The sequence below is a fragment of the Pipistrellus hanaki genome, assembly GCF_964339955.1.
Source record: "Pipistrellus hanaki genome assembly, chromosome: 2".
Lineage (NCBI taxonomy): Eukaryota > Metazoa > Chordata > Mammalia > Chiroptera > Vespertilionidae > Pipistrellus > Pipistrellus hanaki.
Window position 1 is genome coordinate 15,885,548 of NC_140504.1, and position 21,309 is coordinate 15,906,856.

The following is a 21,309-nucleotide window of genomic DNA, read 5'->3' on the forward strand; positions in this document are numbered from 1 at the left end:
ACTAAAATAATATATTCAGCAAAACTATCTTTTAATGTAGCCTAGACTGCCCTGGCCAGTGTGGCTCAGTTGGGTGAGCATCACCCCCCATGCACCGAAAGTTTGCCTGTTCAATTCCTATCATTTGTGATGCCACCAATTCCAAAGATAGTTTCCAGGTTCCTTGGATTCTAACCACTTCTGTTGAGAAGGAAACCCCTATTTGTAACAAACTGCTGTTTGGAATTTTCTGCTTTTATTCTTAGATAAAATGTTGCTTTCTAGTCTGCTTTAGCCTGTTTGAAGAATGATGATAATAAACTTAGCTGTCTGACCTTGTAGGCCAGAGACTAGATATGCCCATAATCTTAACGCTATGCCAGGTGCAATTTTTAATTGGATAGAATTGTATTGTTTTCAAGGCCGAGATAACCACTAAATGCACATAGGGCTGGCTCTTTCATAAAAAGGGAAGTTCTGCTTGTAGCTTTGCTTAGAATTTGAAATCATTTTCTCTAAGCCCATCACGCGATGAATAAACTAAGTCTCTCCAAACTCTCTTTCTGCATTGTTTGATTGTTCGGGAACTCTGTAACACTGTCTGAAAATGACACACATTAATTTATATCTGATCCCTTGGGCTTGCTGGGGTCCCATAACCTTACTTAACTGCTAGAGAAGGGATCTAAAAATTATAGGGGCACATGGATACTCAGTGAACAGTCAGGGTCTCCAACCCTACCTCTTGGTTTTGTATGATCTTAGCAAATTACTTCATCTTCATCTGATTTGCTTATCTGTGATCTGAGACTAATTGATGAACTGGTCAAGTGAGATTTCAGTGTAAGAGACTCACAGAGGGTGTAACTGGCTTCACTCCATATGCTGAATAAGCTTGTGCAACTTTCTGAACTTTCCTCTGTCTGTTTACTGCTCTCTCACATGATAGTAATACTTCTGAGGACTAAATAAAATTTAAAAGTTTTGATAATCTGACTCAGATACAGAGTTAAGTGCTCAAAAACGGTTAGCTATCTTTATGATTGTGGCATAATTTTAACATAATTAGTATTACTTGCTGGCATTTAAAATTGTAGCAAGACAGCCAGACCGGTTTGGCTCAATGGATAGAGTATCGGCCTGCGGACTGAAAGGTCTAGGGTTCAATTCTGGTCAAGGGCATGTACCTTGGTTGCTGGCACAACCCCAGTAGGGGGTGTGCAAGAGGCAGCTGATTGATGATTCTCTCTCATCGATGTTTCTAACTCTCTACCCCTCTCTTTTCCTCTCTTTAAAAAAATCAATAAAATATATTTTAAAATTGTAGCAAGACAATCAAATGTTATAATCCTATAAAATGTAAGTGATCCTATCCATCTTGCTTTGCAAAAGCTCTCAATACTTTCCAAAGATTTGTTTCTTTTCTGTCTGAGATGTGTTATTGGAATCATATACCGGGTTTGTGGAATTTTCCTCAGGCCTTAAAAAACAATTAATCAAAGTATTCTGCACCTCATAATATGCAAGAAACTGTTTGCTTGACTACCTAGCCACCCAGTCAGGATGTTGGACAAGACAAAACTTGCAGTTTGTGCTGTATGTTTACAGTGATCTTTGTCCTCCTACTGTTTATTTCTGAATAGCCAATCAAACGACACAGGGAGCAGTGGAGTTTGTGTCCAGGAAGTTAAGTAACACTTTATGATAGGTCCAAACCTGGTGAGGAAAGTTCGGTCTCTGAATATTTCAAAGTGGATCTGCTATGCTCACAAGAGGAGCAGACGGGAAACAGAATGGGAAGAAAGATTATTTTGCTCCTGTTGGTGGGCATTTTCACGGCATATTATGTCTATACACCTCTCCCAGATAATATTGAGGAGCCATGGAAAATAATTGGGTTCACCTTCATATTTAAAACTTTAACAAATGTGGTAAGTATAGAATTTTATTGACTCCATATCTAACAGTTTAATCAGGAGAAAATACCCGTTGTATTACTTTTAACAACTTCTACTGTCTTGGACGTTTTGCTCTTTAAGTTTGCTGATTTTAAAATCTTTTTTTATATTTAACTATCCTTTAAGGCTGGCCACTAGCAGAATGAAAATGAAGGAAGTGGCCAAGCAGTTTTGATTTTTAAATATCAAAGGATAAAATGTGTCAGCTGAGAAAAACAAAAAGTCTTCTTGTGAGTTTCATGGCATGAACACAGCCAGGAGGAAGCATGTTAAAGCATGAACTACAGAAATTGTAGGAATGAGCAGTACACAATGCTATGCAATGATTTTGTATTCGGACATGAAAATAAATTCTTACTGAGATGTTTGGAAGCAGGTCACTGGTAAAGGCCAGGGAGATGTGTGATGTCCACTACATGGTGAGCTGCTGGGGTGACTTAGGCTGGCTAGCTGTCCACCATGGCTGCTCCTCAAAGACCTATGGTTCTTTCTGAGTGAAGCTAATTACCTAGAAATGAAACCATTCATTATCTTCTTTAATCTTCTCGGTAGCAATTTGCCTATAATAATTCAAGGACAATTAGGCTGACTAATAAAACTCTTGGCTATTTATCTCTTTCCTTGCCTCACCCCTCCCTTTTTTAAGGTATTTGAACAATCTCTTTTGGCATATAATGTAGCTTTGAATCAGTGCAGTATGTAACATAGGCACTATCTCTCAGCTGTGATCATCAGCTATTTATTTCCTTAGCTGATAGATCTTTGTATGACTAAGGTATGAAAAACTATTTTGTCCACACACTGAGGCATATAAATTCCAGAGTTGGTCAAAATTTTCCCTCTTTATTATTCGATATTTCAAACTTATATCAACGATTGCTTTTGGATTTTAGAGTCAGTATAAAGAGAGTACGCTGGTCTGAGATATTAATCTGCTTCTCTAATTCACCACACTTCACTAAAAAAAGAGTCAAAGATACTTTAAAAACCTTAATTATTTATTTCAGACTGCAGAGACACTGAGTGATAGTTTTAGGCCACACTGGTGGCTTTTAGTCTTCAGTTTTCTGTTAATCAAACTTCCTAGTAGAATCTAAAAACTTGTGCAATTCTAAAGTTACATTAAAAATTTCATACTTTGTACTTTCTTATACAACATTGCAATTTGTTTTCATAACTAAATTTATGTCCTTAAATTGCATAACTTTGTACCATTCTCCGTCATTTAAAAAATATTTGAAACAGTCTTATTCTTTCAAGATAAATGACTTGAGTCCAGTAATAAATGTTTTGAAAGATGGTCTTGCATTATCTGTACTTAACTTTTATTTAAAGCCAGAGGGCCAACTTAATTGGCATAACCTACTTTTGTGGGATACACATTGATATCTCCTCTACGTCAGAGGTTGTAGAAATTTTAAATTTATTTGCTAAAATTAAGTAAATGCTATCACCTGCATCTCAACTTTCTGTGTTAACAATTAAAATCAGCCTAATGTTTATGTGATTTCTTCAAAATCTCACTGTTAACTGGTTGGAGTGCTTGTGCAAAACTCACACTGGGCAATATGGGGAAACATAATGTGATACTGCAGAGATAAAGAGCGCAGATGATGGTCCACTGCGGGTAGGAGTCTCCACCCCTTCTGCCACTGCAGAGAGGAGCAGGTAGAAGATACCCCCATGCTGGGGCCTGGTCAGCATGTGGAGCTGTCTCTGTGGGTGTGTGCGTGGGGGGGAGGGTACCTACAATGTGGAAACGACACCTAGAACAGTCTTAATAGCTGGAGTAGCCAGTCTCCTAAGGCTTGTCAGGCAGACTAAGCATTTGCCTTTCACTCTCATCTTCATGAATTCTACTCCTCTGATGGTAATTGCACATGAGGACAGCCATTTCTGGAAGGTGTGTGCTTTTCTGTGAGTTTAACTTCTACAGTTCCTTTGGGACAGCTGCCAGGCAACAGTAAGGAGATGTATTTGTTTGCACTTGAACATCAACTTGGGTAGATCATGAGTGGGCTGGGAAATGCACCTGGCTTGGGGAAACAATACCGTTCTACTGGACCCTGATCCCATAGTCTGCATGTTTTGAAATTAGGAGTGAAAGCATCATCTTTTTGATATTGGGCCACCCAGCGTGATAGGTCTTTCATGATTGGCTCACACTCCCTTTCTGGGACCCTGTTTACTTCATGCATCCCAGTGCGGACCTGACTTGTAGCTTTACTAAATTACCTGAATTTCTCTAATTGTAATAGGAGTGTCCCTGTTCCTCTGGCCTAGAAAGAGATTTTCTCCTTTGTTCACCGGAACTTCCCTCTCTGTACTCACAGCAGAGTTCACATAGTGTTTGAAACCTTCTCCCTCAGGTCTCATGACCTGGCAAGTATTGATAGTTTACCTCTCTAGTAACTTTTGCCAAAGTTCTTGTACATGTCTCTGAGACGGGCAGCTATGTGGTTTCATAATTGCTTATGTATCCATTCCTCCCGCTTGACTCCGAGTTTATTTACAGTAGAAAGTGTACATTGTTTACCTGTGTACTCGAAGTAAGGAGCATACATGTGATTTCAGCCTGGCTGGTGTGACTCAGTGGTTGAGTGTCAACCTATGAACCAGGAGGTTTGATTCCTGGTCAGAGCACATGCCCAGGTGACTGGCCTGATCGCCAGTGTGGGGCATGCAGGAGACAGCCGATCAATGATTCTCTCTTATCATTGATATTTCTCTCTCTCTCCCTTTCCCTTCCTCTCTGAAATTAAATATATATTTTAAATGTACTTCAAAGCTCATAATAAAGTGAAGCCTAGATCCTTCCAAGTTGTAATATCTCAAGAATTCATTAAATATCTTTTTTTTTTTAATATGAGGCAACTATTATGGTAAAGATTCTGTGTCATTCAGATTCAGCTGTGGTAACAAGACACAGGGATTCTGGGAGCATAAGTGCATACTTCTATGTTCATAAACAGCACTGGCACTTGCTGTTTGTAACTTGGGATGGTATTGTTTTCTTTCTTTCCTTTTAGGCCCTGGTTGGTGAACTCCTGGGAATCAACCATTTCATGAGCACTGTAGTGTTTTTCATGAGCTTTCAAGATGTCCCACCCACATCTGATGAAACTGTTACTGTGATGGACACAACTTTCAGCAATGTTCCTGTCCGAGTATACATACCAAAACGCAAGTCAGAGGCGCTAAGAAGGGGCTTATTTTATATTCATGGAGGCGGTTGGTGTTTGGGAAGTGCTAGTAAGTACCCCTTGTTGCACTTTTATTTTTATTTTTTTATCATAGAGCATATATTTTATTAACATGTTTTCTCTGACATATCTGGTGAACATTATCACAGATAACAGAATACCTCAGCTGTCTGAAATTTCTTTAGTTGGAATTATGTTAGTTTAAAAATTATTTTGAATTCATTTCTCAAAGGAAATAAATATTCGAAGCTGTAGCAAATCTCAGATAAGGAGAAAAACTTTCGTGAACGTAGAAATGTATTATTAAGATTGTTAATTGCAAAGATGATGGAATGTTGTAATGGAAACCAAAATTAAATTAGTTGAAGTGTGGAGGAGAAGTGAGGAAATGAAGACGGCGATGAAGACTTTTAATAAGTTTAGGAAAGATGAGGTCTCAGATAGAAAAGAAGCATAGGGCTGACTAAGTGTACTTTATTTTCATTTTATGTAAAATATATGTACAGCCCTGACAAATGTGGCTCAGTTGTTGGGAAGGTCTTCTCATGCACTGAAAGTTTGCCTGTTCAATTCCCTGTCAGGGCTTATACCTAGGTTATGGCTTTGACCCCTGATAGTAGTACATATAAAAGGCAAGGAATCAATGTTTCTCTCATACATCAATATTTCTCCCTCTCTTCCTCTCTCTATTCTTTCTCTCTCTTTCTTCCTCTTCCCCTATCTCTAAAATCAGTAAAAAAAAAAAAAAAATATGCTTGGATGAGGCTTAACCAAAATTAAAATTCACATTTTATCTTATATACTTCCTATATTTCTACAAATATATCTAAAATATATCATTTCATTAAATGTAATATAAATTTTATATCTTATATAAATGTTATATCTACATTCATAAAAGAGAAACATGAAAATTGATCATCACTCTGCTATGTCCACCAGCCAATCAGGAGTAAATATGCAAATTAGCTCAACAAAGATGGTGACAGCCATGGAGCTGGAGCAAGCAGGAGGCTTGGGTTTCCCCTAGTGATAAAGGAAGCCAAACTTCCCACCTGCCCTGGCCGGCCTTGGCCTCCTCTCAAGGCTACAAATTTTCAATTATAGAAGATAAATAAATCCCAAATGCCTGCTTCCAGCTGGCCCTGGTCTCTGCTCTAGGAGGCACTGAAAAAAAAAAAAAAGAAAGAAAGAAAAAAAGGAGAGGCTGGAAGCCTGGATCATCGTGGGGCATGGCCAGCCTAAAAACAGCCTCAGCTCCTTACCCAGGCTAGCCACACTCCCATGGGGTAGGGTTCCCACTGGGCGGCTTGGCCAACTTGAAAACAGCCATCAGCCCCTCACCCAGGCTGGCCAGGCACCCCCAGCTTGGACCCCCACCCTGAAGGGGGTATGGCCAGCCTGAAAACCACCAAAGGCCCCTCATCCAAGCTGCCCATGCCCCAAGGGAACCCCCACCCTAATCTGAGACACCCTTCAGGGCAAACTAGCTGGCCCCCACCCGTGCACCAGGCCTCTATCTATACTAATAAAGGGTAATATGCTAATTAGACTGGGATACCTTCCAGGAGACCTTCTGGATGTTCTTCTGGACAAAGCCATGGTGGTAGGGCCAAGGTAGAGGTGGTTAAAGGCCAAGAGTGGAGGGTAGTTGTGGGTGATCAGGCCAGTACTGGATGGCAGTTGTGGGTAATCAGACTGGCGGGAGGTGGGGCCATTGGGGGTAAGCAGACCAGCAGGAGGGCCAGTTGGTGGTGAGCAGGCCTTCAGTGGGGGACAGTTGGAAGTAATCAGGACAGTGTGGGGGGGGGGAGAAGGGGGAGTTGTTTGGAGTGAGCAGGCCAGCAGGGAGGCAGTTGGGAGTGAGCAGGCTAATGGGGAGGCAGTTGGGGGTGAGCACACTGCTACGGGGGTCAGTTGGGGATGATTAGGCTGACTGGGGGGGGGGGGGGGACATTTGGGAGCAAGCAGGCCAGCAGGCAGAGTGGTCAGGGGCAATCAGGCAGGCAGGCAGGCAGGCAAGTAAGGGGTTAGGAGCCAGCAGTCCCAGATTGCAAGAGGGCTATCCAACTGCCATTTTAGGCCCGATCCCTGTAAACAGGCAATAAGACATCCTTCGAGGGGTCCAAGATTGGAGAGGGTGCAGGTCAGGCTGACAGGCTGAGGAACAACCCTACCCCATGCATGAATTTCATGCACCGGGCCTCTAGTCTTATATATTTACGTTTAAATACATATTATATTTATATATGGAAGGTCTATGAACATGTTTATAAGCTGAAGGTAAAGAAAGCAATAAATAGCCCTAACCGGTTTGGCTAGATCGAGCAAGGGCCTAGACCGAAGGGTCCCCAGCTTAATTCTTGTCAAGGAAATGTACCTTGGTTACAGGCTCAATCCCCAGTAGGGGGCAGGCAGGAGGCAGCTGATCAGCCTTTCTCTCTCCATGTTTCTAACTCTCTATTCCTCCCCCTTCCTCTCTGTAAAAATCAATAAAAATGTATTTTCAAAAAAGAAAAGAAAAAGATAACAGTAAATAGAAGTGTGTTGAAATGTGGGAAGAGACACAGGAGGACAGGATGAAGTTTGCCTGACCTACAGGATGTTGGAGTGAACTGGACTCCTTACAAAAGGGAGTATTTATATCACACACAGAGAGTAACATAATTTTCTCTGTTATGTTTTCTCTCTCTGTTTTCAGGAGGGAAATAAAAAGAGGTATTGATGAGTACTGATGTAGATTAGAAATGTAAATTGGAGCAGTAAAGGGTGTGATCCTAACATTTTGTATAAATTCAAGCAGTGAAGTCATCAGCTGGCAATGAAGTGATGTTTTAAGACTAAATTTAAAAAATAGAAATAAAAATAAAAAACAGACTCTGCCACTATGCCATGCCTCAGTTGGTTTCCATGAGTTCCTGCTGCCGAAAGCAATCTCTTAAAAATCTTTCCATCAATGTTTCCCTAAAGAGTAAACAAAAATTAAAATGCACATTTTAATTTATTTATGTAGTTCCTATATTTCTACAACAATATAGGTTTTTCTAGCTGATTTTGCTCAGTGGATAGAGCATAGGCCTGTGGACCAAAGAAGCCTGGGCTTGATTCCTAAGGGCCTGTACCTTGGTTACAGGCTCCTACCAGCCTGTGGCCTGGTGAGGGTGCATGCAGGAGGCAACCAGTTGTTGTGTTCTCTCACATCAATGTTTCTCTCTGTTTTTCTCCCTCTTTTCTACTCTCCCTAAAAGTCAATTGGAAAATATCCTCAGGTGAGGATTAATAACAACAAAACAAAAAAGAGGAGGAGCATGCTTACAAAGGGGAAAAAAAACTAAATAAGAATTATCTCTGAAGCAAAATAGTATTTGCCTGATGCTTTCTCTTTCAATATATATATTTTTTAAAAAACCTATAAAAATGTGTGTCCTAATCCAAAATACAAGCATGACTTTGTATAGTAAATGTTAAACAAAAGTTCAAAATTTGGTGTGTCTTTTATATTTTAAGAATATTCAGCACCTGCCCTGACCAGTTTGGTTCAGTGGATAGAAGATCGGCCTGGAGACTGAAAGGTCCCAGGTTCGGTTCTGGTCAAGGACATGTACCTTGGTTGCAGATATATCCCCAGTAGGAGCTGTGCAGAAGGCAGCTGATCAATGTTTCTCTCTCATCAATGTTTCTAACTCTTTATCTCTCTCCCTTCCTTTCTGTAAAAAAAATAATAAAATATATTTTTTTTAAAAAAAAAGAATATTCAGCACCCAATTTTGGCAACATCATAAGAGAATGTCTACTCTTTTTATGGTCCACAGGATGTACATTTTGTGACAACTTTATATGCTATTATTTCTCATCAGTACTTTATGATCTCTCCCTCCTTTTGTTACTGGAAAATCCTATTTTATTTTCTTAAACACTTCTTAAGTGCCAAAGGAAGCATTTTTCCAAGCACAATAGCAAACATGTGTGACTCCTCCCCACTCGATCCATATACATGGCCAAAATAACCCAAGAAAACACATGTCTTCTCATCTACCTAGGAAATATGAATGCCAAAATCGGGTCTCAGCTCTCCCTATTTCCTTTTACTCTTCTTTAACATGCTCTGGCAATTTTGATGAAAGCAAATACTATTCCACAGAGCACTGTCTCTACCCCTCCATTAAAGCAACTATTATATTCCTTTTAGTATTAGGTCTAGTAATAATTAATGTCGTTTTCTAATACCTTTTTTAAATCGAATTTATTTAAACAATACAACAAAATTTAATCAACAATATAGTTGCCGTTGTTTTCTACTACTTGTGCCCAATGCTCAGGAAGCATTTTAATCCCTCTGTTGTAAAATTCTTGTGATTTTGATGCAAAAAATTCGGTGAATGCATTTTTGAGGCATTCTTCATTATTAAATTTTTTTCCAAGAAGAAAGTTTTGCAAAGAACAAAACAAATGGTAATCGGAAGGGGCAATATCAGGAGAATATGCAGGTTGAGGGAGAACTTCCCATTCCAACTGGCGCAGTTTTTCAGCAGTGATTCTTGCAGTATGCGGTCATGCGTTATCGTGGTGAAGAATTACGCCCTTCCGATTAATCAGCGCGGGTTCTTTTTCTCTTAAAGCTTGGGCTAACCTTTCCAATTGGGCACTATACACTGCACTTGTAATGGTTTGGTTAGATGGTAAAAGTTCATAATGAAGAATTCCTTTAAAATTCCACCAAACACACAACATCACTTTTTTCGCATGCAAGTCAGGTTTTGGCGTGGGCTGCGGAGCCTCATTTTTGTCCAACCATTGAGACCGCCTTTTCAAATTAACATACAGCACCCATTTTTCATCTCCAGTAACAATTTGCTCTAAAAATGGCAAATGGTTTTGACCAGAGAGGAGCGAACTGCAAATTGTGACTCTTTGATTACGGTTGTTGTCGGTCAACTCATGAGGAACCCATTTTCCAAACTTTTGGACTTTGCCAAGTGCACGCAATTGATTGGAAATTGTTTTTTGTGAACAATTTAAAGTTGTCGCAAGCTCTTGTTGGGTAATTTGAGGATTTTGCACCAAAAGAGCTTGAAGAGCTTCTTGATCAAAATTGGACACACGGCCTCGACCACTCTTGTCATCTAACGAAAAATTTCCCTCGCGAAATTTCTCAAACCAATGCTGGCATTTTCTGGCGCTAACTGCATCTTGACCAAGAGCACTACAGATGTTTTTTGCAGCCTCACTTGCTTTTCTTCCTAATTGGAACTCGTAAAGCAAGCAGTGCCGAATATGCTCTTCATCCGCCATCTTCTTAGCCCTAGTTTTGCAACAAAAACCAAACCAAACACAAACTTTTTCAAGCAAAACCTATTAATTGCACTTCACACGTTCTGTAGATACCACGTGTTTGAAGGTTATGTCAATACAAGTCAACGCCAAGCAAGATTTTAAACGAATGTTAAAAACGACATTAATTATTACTAGACCCGATATATATGCTTGATCTTCCCAGCTCCTGTCTACAGTAGGCTGTGATTTCCTGAAAGTCGGGAGGTATATTTATTCTTTTAACACTTAACAACTGCTGATTGAAAAAAGCACAGATTAATCTTGAAAAAAAGTGAAATTGCTTAAATTATACAGTGTAGAATGTGGAAAAGAGCAAAAAAAAAACTGATAATGTACATGTAACAGGATCACTGGGCAAGAGAATTCATGCTCTGTAGCTGTGATGAAATATTAGAAATATTTTTCCAAAACATTTTCATGAAGAATGAGATGTCATAGTAGACTTTTTGCTGGGGGGAAAAATGTCCATCAATTTATCAGTCTCTGGTTGTCTTTTCTTTTATTTCAGCTTCTTATTATTATGATAGATTGTCAAGACGAACAGCTGATAGACTTGATGCTGTTGTCATTTCAACCAAGTAAGAGCACTGTTGGTTGGTTTGGGTTTGGGCCAGGTGCCTTATATAGTGAGATGTTTTCAGATGTTCTAATGATTCCCTGGTTATGCCAGGTGTGTTTCAAATGAAAATCAGAGGGTGAAAACAGAGAAAGTGAGCTTGGGCATGACCAGAAAAGAGACAGAGAACAGATTTGTAGAATTGGGTCAAGTGGGGATCAAAAACAGGATGTCAAGAAATTGTTAGAGCCCTAACTGGTTTGGCTCAGTGGATAGAGCATCGGCCTGCAGACTCAAGGGTTCCAGGTTTGATTCCAGTCAAGGGCATAAATCTTGGTTGTGGGCACATCCCCAGTAGAGGGTGTGCAGGAGGCAGCTGGTTGATGTTTCCCTTTCATCAATGTTTCTAACTCAATCTCCTCTCTGTAAAAAATCAATAAAATATAATTTTTAAAAGGAAGTGTTAGAATAAAATTAAAATATTAAATTTTATTGACAAATGAACTTTGTTGGGTTTCCCACCTACTTTTAGTTAGAAGAATGAATAAAGAGGGCTTCAGAGCCAGAGAATCAAGCTCAAAATTTGGTTCTAGAATTTACTGAATGACTGTGACAGTTAAATCTCATTTTAACTCCATTTTCTCATATGTAAACTGGGAATCATATAATATTTCCTATGTCATAGAGTTATTTTGAAAATCAAATAATAATAAAGTATGTTTAAAGCAATTAATATAGTATATATATTTAAATATGTTTTATTGATTTTTTTACAGAGAAGAAGGGAGAAGGATAGAGAGTTAGAAACATTGATGAGAGAGAAACATCAACCAGCTGCCTCCTGCACAACCCTTATTGTGGATTTGCCCACAACCAAGATATATGCCCTGAGTGGAATCGAACCTGGGACCCTTGAGTCCACAGGCTGGCACGCTATCCACTGAGCCAAACCTGTTAGGGCAGTATAGTATATTTTATGGTATAATCCTTCATCAAAAGCAAGTAGTTACTAAATAACATGGGAATACAGGCATAGTCTATTCTAAAAAGCATTCTAGACCAATAATCAATAATAGAAAATGAAAAAAAAATAGTAATGATGCATGGCAACTTGATCATGAGATTAAGTTGGCATAAAATAATTTCTAAGATTTGTTTAATATATATTGGTTAGTAATAAAGTATAATGATTACAAATAAAATAACATTCTAGGAGTTTAGTTAGTTATCATCTGGGATTTTTTTTTTTCTTAAACTCAATCCAAGTTTTGCATTCAGGCCATTACTCATGCAAAAATGACATTTGTGAAATTTTTCATATCCAGCATTATCATTAGAATTAAGTCTGCCTTTGGATTCATTGCAATTCAAAATATATTTGTTAAAGAAAAATTTTACTTTTTATTTTGAGGCAATAGCATGCACACAAATGGGTATGTACTCACACACACACACACACACACACACACACACATATATATATTTTTATTATAAATATTGACTTAAAGTACATTTTTTGTCTACCCACAGCTATAGACTAGCACCTAAATACCACTTTCCAAATCAATTTGAAGATGTGTATAATGCATTAAAGTGGTTCTTACGCCAAGATATTCTTAAAGGCTATGGTGTAGATCCCAAAAGAGTTGGTATTTCTGGAGACAGTGCTGGAGGAAATTTAGCTACAGCAGTGACTCAACAGGTATGTTGCTTAGATTTGCTTCCTTTTTAAAAATGTATTACACTTAAATATATTTATTTCAAATATTAAAATATTAACTCAAATATGTTATATTAATACATTAGATATACATAGAAATCATGTCAGAGAACATTAATATATCTAGTGCCTCTATTCCTACCTCCTGCCATATTTATTAAAATAACATTATAAAATCCTCTTTCTAGATCATTAGTTTAAACCTAATTGGTATTGTCAGGTAATTACCACTGTGTTTGTTATATTACTGGATTGCATTTGTGAAATCAATCAATGATACTAATCTGATGCTTATTTCAATATTCTTTAGTGGAGTATGCTAAAACATAGATGAAAACTGTTATCAGAATAATAAAGTTGCCTATGGACAAAAAAGTTAGCAGGTTCACAAATATTCTTCATTTTCAGAAGGAACTATACTTTTCATATATCAATTAATACACTGTTTTTATGACATTTAGCTAAAATCGGACACCTATTAACTATTGACTTAATATGGAAATAATTAATTATAATTAGTCTAATAGATTATGAGTAAAATTGCTTTGGATACTGGTTTAATTAACCTAAGACATTAACTTGGCACTGATGGCTTGGAAGCAATGTTCCTGTAGAGTAAAAAAAAAATCTAATGTATTTACAAATAAATGTTTACAATTTAATTCTAATAATAGATATTACACATAAACTTATTGTGCTATAAAACAAACCTTGCTATCATTTTTATTGTTTATTTTAATACACATTTTAAAGTATATAAATGTTGGCTACTTGTAGTTTTAGAATCATCTTGTCTTCAACAAGAAAAAAGATACCAAAAACTATGTACACACAGCCTACACAAGGGTGCACCTAGAGTGCCCAGCTCAGATGACTTGGGTGGCTGAGCCACTGGGCCCTACAGGACATCTACCACACAAGACCACTCTACCAATTCCAGGAAACATAGAAGCTCTACCTAATACATAGAAACATAAGGAAGCAGCAAAAATAAAGAGACAAAGAAACATCACAAATGAAAGAACAGAAGAAATATTCATAAAAATAAACTAAATGGAAGCAAACAAACTATAAGATAGAGAGTTTGAAATAATAGTTATATGGATTCTCAATGATCTTAATAAAAGCTTCACGGGACTTTGTGGGAATTTCAAGGATCTTAGTGAGAATTTCAAAGACATGAAAAAGAACTAGTCAAAATTAAGTATTCAGTAACTGAAATAAAGAATAATTTACATAAATTCAACAGCAGAATAGAGGATTCCAAGAATCAAATCAGTGATTTGGAATATGAGGAAGCCAAAAACACCCAACCAGGAGGGGGAAAAAAAGAATCCAAAAATATGAAGATACTGTAAGGAGCCTCTGGGACAACTTTGAGCATTCCAACATTTGCATTATGGGGGTTCCAGAAGGAGAAGAGAGAGAGAGCAAGATATTTAAAACCTATTTGAAGAAATAATGACAGAAATCTCCCACTACCCAGTAAAAGAAATAGACTTATGAGTCCAGGAAGACCAAACAAGATGAGCCCAAAGAGGCCCACATCAAGACACATCGTAACTAAAGTGTCAAGGGCAAAAGACAGAGGTAATCTCAAAAGCAGCAAGAGAAAAACAGTTAGTTACCTAGCACCCATAGGACTGTCAGCTGATTTCTCAACAGAAACTTTGCAGGTCAGAAGGAAGTAACAAGAAATATTCAATGTGAGGAACAGCAAGGACCTACAATCAAGATTACTCTACCTAGTAAAGCTATCATTTAGAATTGAAGGTCAGATAAAGATCTTCACAGAGAAGAAAAAGCTAAAGAAGCTTATTAACACCAAACAAGTATTACATAAAATAAAATGTTGACTAGTATTCTTAAAGAAAAAAAGGAGAAAGAGAAGGAGAAGGAGAAGGAGAAGGAGAAGGAGAAGGAGAAGGAGAAGGAGAAGGAGATGAAAGAAGAAGAAGGAGAAGAAGAAGAAGAAGAAGAAGAAGAAGAAGAAGAAGAAGAAAAAGAAGAAGAAGAAGAAGAAGGAGAAAAATAAATACTTATCTATCAACAATTGCATCTAAAAATCAAAATAAACAGGGACTTTATTGAACAAAATGAACTGATGAATGAAATAGTACCAGAGTCATGGAAACAAGGAACAGACTAATGAGTCTCAGGGGGAAAGGGGTTGGGGGAGGGAGGGCAGGAAGAGATGAACTAAAAAATACATATACATATATGCATTTCCAAAGGATACAGACAATAGAGTGGTGAAGGCCTGGGGCAGGGAAGGAATCAGGTGGATAGGGGCAATGTGGGAACAAAGAAAAACATTTGTAATATTCTCAACAATAAAGATTAAAAAAAAAAAGAATAAAGGAGAAAAAGTAACATTCAGATAAGCTAAAACTAAGAGAACTTGCTATTAATGGAACACTCTAAGACTACTTTAAGTGTTTCAGATGAAATGAAAATGCAGCTGAAATTTTAACATGCAGGAAGAAGCAAAGAGGTAGAATGTGGTAAGATGTGAGTAAATCTTCATAAACTTGAATATTTTAAAATAATAATAATAAGAAGAAGATATACAAAATTAGAATATGACAAAAAACTATAATTTAAAGGAAAGGATAGATTTCAAATCTTATAAGATATTTTTTATCATCTAAGAAAAAATAAAGACTTAGAATTGGCTTTTAACAAGCTCGTTAGTCTATAAGAAGTTAAGAATACACATTTTAATGTTTAGGGTAATCAATTAAAGAATAAAAACAGGGTATAACATAAAAAGCTACAGGGGGGAAAAATAGAATAATTGAAAGATCAACCAACCAGAAAGAATGCAAAAAATAGAGAAAAAGAAAAAGAAGATGCACAAAATAAGGGGTAAGTCATAACTAATGATTTTAGTAATTTAACCATTTGTGTTTTACATGATCTTGCTGTAGTATTAAGATTGTAAGATTAAAAAATAAGCATAAAATTTGAAAGCAAATGGATGGAAAATGTACACACTGGAATAATATTTAAAAGACTTGCTAGATAAATAAGATCACATCATTATAGAAAATAATAACCAAGAAAATAAAACGAAATCTACATGGTTTTAATAACATGGCATTAAATACATAAAAGAATGACAGAAGAAAACACAAGTTTATGACCACAACAAAGGGTTTAATAGTACTACTTGTAGCAATGAAGAGAACAATGGGCAAAAATAATAAGTATATAGAGGAATGTAATAATAATCAATATATTTCATTCAAGGGAACAGGCAAATAAGCAAGTACATTTTAAAAGTCAACCAAGTTCTAGGCCATAAAAAAGCCAGTCTCAAAAAAAGTCACACAAGAAGACTGTCAAATTACAGCAGGGAGGGTAGCAAGATCTGGGGGAGATAATAGATCAACCGAAGAACTTGTATACATGCATATAAGTACAACCAATGGACACAAAACTCTGGAGAGGGAGGGTTTGTATGGGAGGGGGGGCAATGTTAAAATATGTACACAGATAATAATTTAATTAAAAAATGTAAAAAAATAAAATAAGACAGAAAGTTTTAAAAAAAAGTCACAAAATTTAGATTGTGCAACATTTGGGCTTTTACTACAATGAAATAATGTGGGAAATCAACAAGAAAAAGACAAGTAAAATATGCTTCTATGAAAATTTGGAAATTTTAAAAAATAGACTAAAAACCTATGGGTCAGGAATTTAAAAGAATGCATCTATATGTTCTCTGCATTTAGAACTATATTTATAGAAAACTGTACTTTCTCAAAAACATGTTAGAAAATAAGGAAGAAAGAAATAAGCATTTGACTTAAGAAATAAAGTCAATAAAACGAAGATAATGACAAGAAAAGAAATTGTGGTATTCAAATAAGCTCAGAGTAAATATAACAAAAAGCAAAAAGTTAATTAATTGAAAGGAATAATAGAGTTTTAATTCTCTGAAAAGACAAATGAGGAAAAACAAAAGTTAGGTACAAATGTCAAGATTGAGAAAGGGACAACTCTTCAGACCCTTTGACATAGAAAAGAAATAGTTTTTGATGTGAAGAATGCACATTGCAATTCTCGAAAGCAATATTTGAACAACTTTAAAATTAAAACACTTAATATTTTAATTGAATTAACAAATAAAAATATATCATGCAAAACAGAAACAATAAGAAATGAAAACCTGTCATCTTATAATCACAAAATAAATTACATAAGTAATAAAAATATAGTTCTAGTAAGAAACTTCACTGGCAATTTGCTTCAAACACTTAAGAAGAAATAAATCCAAAATAAACATAAAATATGCAAGAGAATGGGGAAAATATCTACACTCTTCAGTTTTATTTAGAGAAACATGATATTTATGACTGATTAATCATATATTTGTCTTTTTCCCTACCCAGGAGGAGAGTAATACAAATTGTTTTGTTTATATTTATAGTATTTAAGTGTAGATACTGAATCTTAGGTATAATATTAAAAATTGGCAATTTCTTTGAAATATATTTCTTATTTCTGGCTATCTTTTTGAAATTTTGAATTTATCATAGCTTCATAAATAAAAATGTACATATAATATTAGTGAAAATTATTATTTCAACAACTTATTTAAATAATTTTCAGCTCATAGATGATCCAGATGTCAAGATCAAACTCAAGATCCAGTCTTTAATTTATCCTGCCCTCCAAAGTCTTGATATGGATTTACCATCTTATCGGGAAAACGCACATTTTTCAACTCTGCCCAGATCAATCATGGTGAGGTTTTGGAGTGAATACATTACCACAGATAGATCACTTGAAAAAGCCATGCTCGTCAATCAACATGTACCAGTGGAATCAAGCTACCTCTTCAAATTTGTTAATTGGAGTTCTTTGCTCCCAGAGAATTTTAAGAAAGGGCACTTTTATAGCAATCCAACTCACGGTCCTTCTGAGCTAGCTAGAAAGTATTCAGGGTTTCTAGATGTGAGGGCAGCCCCCTTGTTAGCTGATGACAACAAGTTGCGTAGCTTACCCTTGACCTATGTGATCACTTGTCAATATGATGTTTTAAGAGATGATGGAATCATGTATGTCACCCGACTTCGGGATGCTGGAGTTAGGGTGACCCATAACCACGTTGAGGATGGATTCCATGGAATAGTTACCCTTCCTGAATTTAAAATTGGACAAAGAGTAGAAAATCAGTATCTGAGTTGGCTAAGTGAAAATCTATAGTAAATATCTTAGCAGTGGTTTATAAAAATATGTAAGCCTCAAATATAAAACATCAGTGAGAATCAAAAGATTATGTTTAAATTTCTCTTTATCACCCATGACCTTTCTAAGGTCCTCTGAACCATTGTGATTTTTTGTTGTTTTGGGATTTTTTTTGTTTTGTTTGTTTTTTGTTTGCTTTTTTACTGAGTAGATTCTCCACTTCTTATTCTAAGTTTTGTGTACTCACACCTGTTATCTTAGAAAATGTCTACATTCTTAAATATTTTTTTTCTTGCTACTAAAGTGCCTAAGAGATCACTGGTATTAATTTTGGTATCCTAGAACAGAAATAGGCTGGCTCATATTAAGAAGTGGATTTTATAGTAATAGATGGCATTATATTGAAACAAATACTTTGAAAAAAACAGTTGGCACAGAGGTCATATTAGTTAGTGCCTTCAAGGTTTTTTCAAGGCATTAAATCCATTTCTGGTATTTTACAAGCCAGATGTGTTTGTTTAAAACATTTTCTTAACAATAATACTATTAGACAATCAAAAAACTAAGGCTGTAAATTACAGCTATAAGAAATGGGTAATGTCTGTTTTAAAGAAAATGCAATGTTTATTACAAAATATGTATGGAAATAAAATTGATATAAAAACATTATTTTGTTTTGAGGAAACAAATTGGAGGATTTATAGATTGCAAAGCAATATAAAGCTACCAGTCAAGATAGTATGGCATTTCAATACAGATAAGCAAATAGATAATACAATAGAATCCAGAAACCAATTCAAATATTTAGAGTCAATTGTTGAGATAAGATTGCCAATCTAATCCCATTCCAAAAGTATTATATATATTTTAAATGGTGATTAAACATTTGAATATTCATATAAAATACCCTTAACCCTGATCTTGACTTACTTCACATTATAGAAAAAAAATTAACTCAAAATGACTTATTGATCTAAATATAAAAACCTAAATTTTAAAACTTCTATAAATTTTATTTTTTTAGATAGGACTACATTTTACTTGAATTGTTGCATCATGTAAGCTAGCATTATATTGTAGTGTCAGCTGTGTGGACTATTTCTAATATCACACAAAAAACACAATCTACGCACTGTCAACAAGCTGACTTAGTGAAAATGATTTCTTGAACACTGACGTAGCACTGTAATGTGCGTATTTGAAAATTTCATGAAGAAAGCAGGAGCTTTGTGGTATTTTTGTAAATCTTAATTGGAAATTACATTGAAATAGTTAATCATTTTATTTACAATTCAGTCCTTTTTCTAGTTTGAAAAAAATAAGTTGAACACATTTTAATGCCTAAAATGAATGTATAAGACTAATGCAGTCAAGCAGAGATGCATAAGCCAACGCAGTTCCTGAAATAGCTACAAAAAGACAAGACTGGAAGAAAGTGTATTAAAAACTTTATAGCAAGTGGCATCTGAGATTTTTCTGTAGCAGAGAAAAACAATATGCTACTTGTCTGTTGTATAAAACAAATTGTGAAAATAATAAAGTGGATAACATGAATAGGCATAGTAGCTTATGCATAATTTATAAATTATTTTTAATGTGATCTGAGTTTATAACTTTGTCCAATTAGAGTTTGGATTCTGACACAAAAAAGAAAATTATTTTTAGATAAAGAGGTCGTAATAGATAGTGATAAAACTACATATACACATAAATATATATGTAGTTTTACATAGGGCATATATATTATGGTGTTTGTTAGAAAATGATTAAATAAAGGCTAAAATAATTGTTCAGAAAAGTGAAATATTTTAAATTATTTGTAGGATTTAAAACAATTATATGTAGTATACAAATAATTATATATAGGATGCAAAATATTTGTAATAATAGCAAAGATCAGTTAATTAAAAATTTGGAAAAGCGCTAGCCCTTTTAGTTTTAGATAACTTGTGTGATATGAGATCTATCAATTAATACTCTGGGTATGTTTTTTCTAAAAAATACTCCAAATTCATGGGCACACACACACACACACACACACACACATACACACATGTCTACTTGTGACCAAAAATACTGAACTCATAACATGGGTATGTTTGAATATTCTATATCCATCAATAAATAATTTTAACTAGTCATAAAAAAATTATCATCACAGAAAGTGCTCTAGCTGGCTGTGTTAGGCAACATTCAAGACTTCATGGAATTTTTAAGCAAAAGACCACTTTTTCCTACTGCTTCAATCCCCTGTGTGGTATCAACAGAAAGGGTTTGGCTCAGCTTTCTGAAAATAGCTGTGAAAAGTACCATGAATAATCTTTTCTAAATTTTTAGTATATATGTGGAAATGTTATGAACCTTTGCCAGTTTGTGAATCTATTGAAATAAATAAAATATAATGATTTTAATCCTCTTGTGGTCTTTAAAAAATGCTTGTTGTTGAGTCATTAGAGAGTTTTACAAAGATTTATTATACTATTCATTCACTTTAAGGTTTTCTTGAAACGAAAGGAATGTTTGCCAAATGTACTATTATGTTGTATAAAAAACAACAGTGTAACTTGTTTCTCATATGAATAAGCTAACTCTGAAACTCCAAGTAAGGAAAAGCTTACTTGTGACCTACCTAGACAGGTGCCAAATTTTATATTGAAATACACACTTTTTATTATCAGAATCAGTGATAATGGTTTGTGCACATTTCTAACAGGAATCAATATACAGAAGGTGTTAACATACAACTGAAATAATTATATAAATTGGCTGCAAATAGAACAAGAAATATTGGAGAACATGTCATGGCTATTGATAAATTTAGAGCCATCTTCAATTTAGTTATTGCTCCTTTAATTTTTGTGTTAATTATATTGAGTTGACACAAGAGTTTTAAAATTTACTTACATTTGATAAATATAGTTTTGAAACTGATATGTTTTTGCTTAAGAGTCAAATGAATTATTTTGTTAATGATGAAGCAATTTGTCAATATGGATGGATGCGAATAATAAAGGAAATTTAGTTTTGTACTTAATTTATTATTGGAAAACTTTTCAGTGTGCTCATGAAAATTTGAGTATTATTTCAATAATAATTTCATAAAGGATTAGTACAAAAATATCTTATTTTATATTGATAAAATTAGTACAAAAATATCTTATTTTATATTATAATTTAAGCTACTTTTAGCCTTCATTGATGTTTATGCTAGAAAATTTAAAATTACATATGTGGCTTGCATTTGGAGCTCACCTATTTCTAATGAAAAGCAGTGATGTAAGCTATTACAAGTTGTTTTTGTTATGTATGGAATTTTTAGAAAGTTCACTTTAACTCATTTTAAAACCAATTATAAATACTATG

At 35.3% G+C, this 21,309-nt stretch overlaps 1 protein-coding gene across 1 annotated transcript; it reads left to right on the forward strand.

Annotated features, from left to right (window-relative positions):
• Window positions 1-1,639: 1,639 nt before the first annotated feature.
• Window positions 1,640-20,980, forward strand: AADAC (arylacetamide deacetylase). Its single transcript, XM_084873880.1, has 5 exons — window positions 1,640-1,910; window positions 4,967-5,189; window positions 10,983-11,052; window positions 12,561-12,732; window positions 17,368-20,980. Exons 1-5 carry the CDS (start codon window positions 1,773-1,775, stop codon window positions 17,962-17,964), a joined length of 1,200 nt encoding a protein of 399 aa, XP_084730006.1. The 5' UTR covers window positions 1,640-1,772; the 3' UTR covers window positions 17,965-20,980.
• The last annotated feature ends 329 nt before the right edge of the window (window positions 20,981-21,309 follow it).

Coding starts and splice junctions, on each gene's coding strand:
- AADAC (XM_084873880.1), top strand. CDS start 1,773: ATGGGAAGAAAGATTATTTTGCTCCTGTTGGTGGGCATTTTCACGGCA. Junction 5,190..10,982: donor TTGGTGTTTGGGAAGTGCTA/GTAAGTACCCCT, acceptor CTTTTATTTCAG/CTTCTTATTATTATGATAGA. Junction 11,053..12,560: donor GCTGTTGTCATTTCAACCAA/GTAAGAGCACTG, acceptor GTCTACCCACAG/CTATAGACTAGCACCTAAAT.